At 69.1% G+C, this 1,103-nt stretch overlaps 1 protein-coding gene and 1 pseudogene across 2 annotated transcripts; both read right to left on the reverse strand.

The window, feature by feature from the left end:
• Positions 1-6: 6 nt before the first annotated feature.
• On the reverse strand, positions 7-1,097 carry LOC111533290 (class I histocompatibility antigen, Gogo-C*0203 alpha chain-like). Its single transcript, XM_023200112.2, has 3 exons — positions 1,050-1,097; positions 650-919; positions 7-404 (listed from the first exon to the last, which is right to left on the reverse strand). Exon 3 carries the CDS (start codon positions 382-384, stop codon positions 37-39), a length of 348 nt encoding a protein of 115 aa, XP_023055880.2. The 5' UTR covers positions 385-404; positions 650-919; positions 1,050-1,097; the 3' UTR covers positions 7-36.
• LOC113220589 lies at positions 642-1,026 on the reverse strand (annotated as a pseudogene). Its single transcript, XR_003307418.1, has one exon. The product of XR_003307418.1 is annotated as an HLA class I histocompatibility antigen, B alpha chain pseudogene (transcript).
• Positions 1,098-1,103: the final 6 nt, after the last annotated feature.

Genomic DNA, 1,103 nt, shown 5'->3' on the forward strand with positions numbered 1-1,103 from the left:
AACTCATGCCATTCTCCATTCAAGGGAGGGGACATTCTAGCGCTGATGCCATTTTCCTCCCCTCCTCATGGGAGGCCATCCCGGGCGATCTAGAGGTGATGGGGAAGGCTCCCCACTGCCCCTGGTACCCGCGCGCTGCAGCTTCTCCTTCCCGTTCTCCAGGTATCTGCGGAGCCACTCCAGGCACTCGCCCTCCAGGTAGGCTCTGTCCTGCTCAGCCACACCGGCCGCCTCCCACTTCCGCTGGGTGTTCTGAGCCGCCATGTCCGCGGCGGTCCAGGAGCGCAGGTCCTCGTTCAGGGCGATGTAATCCTTGCCGTCGTAGGCGGACTGGTAATACCCGCGGAGGAGGCGCCCGTCGGGTCCCAGGTCGCAGCCGTACATCGTCTGGAGGGTGTGAGACCCTGGCCCCGCCCCCGCGGTCAGTCCAGTCCCCGGAGCCCCGCCCCGCCCCGACCAACCCCAGGGGATTTTGGCCTCAGGTGAAAATGAAACCGGGTAAAGGCGCCTGGGGCTCTCCCTGATCGAGGGTCTGGGCGGGTCCCGCGGCCTCGGGGCGGATCTCGGACCCGGAGACTCGGGGAGACCCGGGCCGTCCGTGGGGGATGGGGAGGGGTCGTGACCTGCGCCCCGGGCCGGGGTCACTCACCGGCCTCGCTCTGGTTGTAGTAGCCGCGCAGGTTCCGCAGGTTCACTCGGTGAGTCTGTGCGTTGGCCTTGGCGATCCGTGTGTTCCGGTCCCAATACTCCGGCCCCTCCTGTTCCACCCACGGCGCCCGCGGCTCCTCTCTCGGACTCTCGGCGTCGCTGTCGAACCGCACGAACTGCGTGTCGTCCACGTAGCCCACGGAGATGAAGCGGGGCTCCCCGCGGCCGGGCCGGGACACGGAGGTGCTGAAATACCTCAAGGAGTGCGAGCCTGGGGGCGAGGAGAGGCTGAGACCCGCCCGACCCTCCTCCCCGCGCGGCTCCCCGGGCCCTGCGCCCACCGCCTGCGGTCCCCTCGCTCCTCCCCGCAGAGACCATTTCCCTCCCGACCCCGCACTCACCCGCCCGGGTCTCGGTCAGGGCCAGGGACCCCGAGAGCAGCAGGAGGAGGGTTC

The sequence above is a fragment of the Piliocolobus tephrosceles genome, unplaced genomic scaffold (genome assembly GCF_002776525.5).
Source record: "Piliocolobus tephrosceles isolate RC106 unplaced genomic scaffold, ASM277652v3 unscaffolded_4943, whole genome shotgun sequence".
In the NCBI taxonomy this organism is placed as follows: Eukaryota; Metazoa; Chordata; class Mammalia; order Primates; family Cercopithecidae; genus Piliocolobus; species Piliocolobus tephrosceles.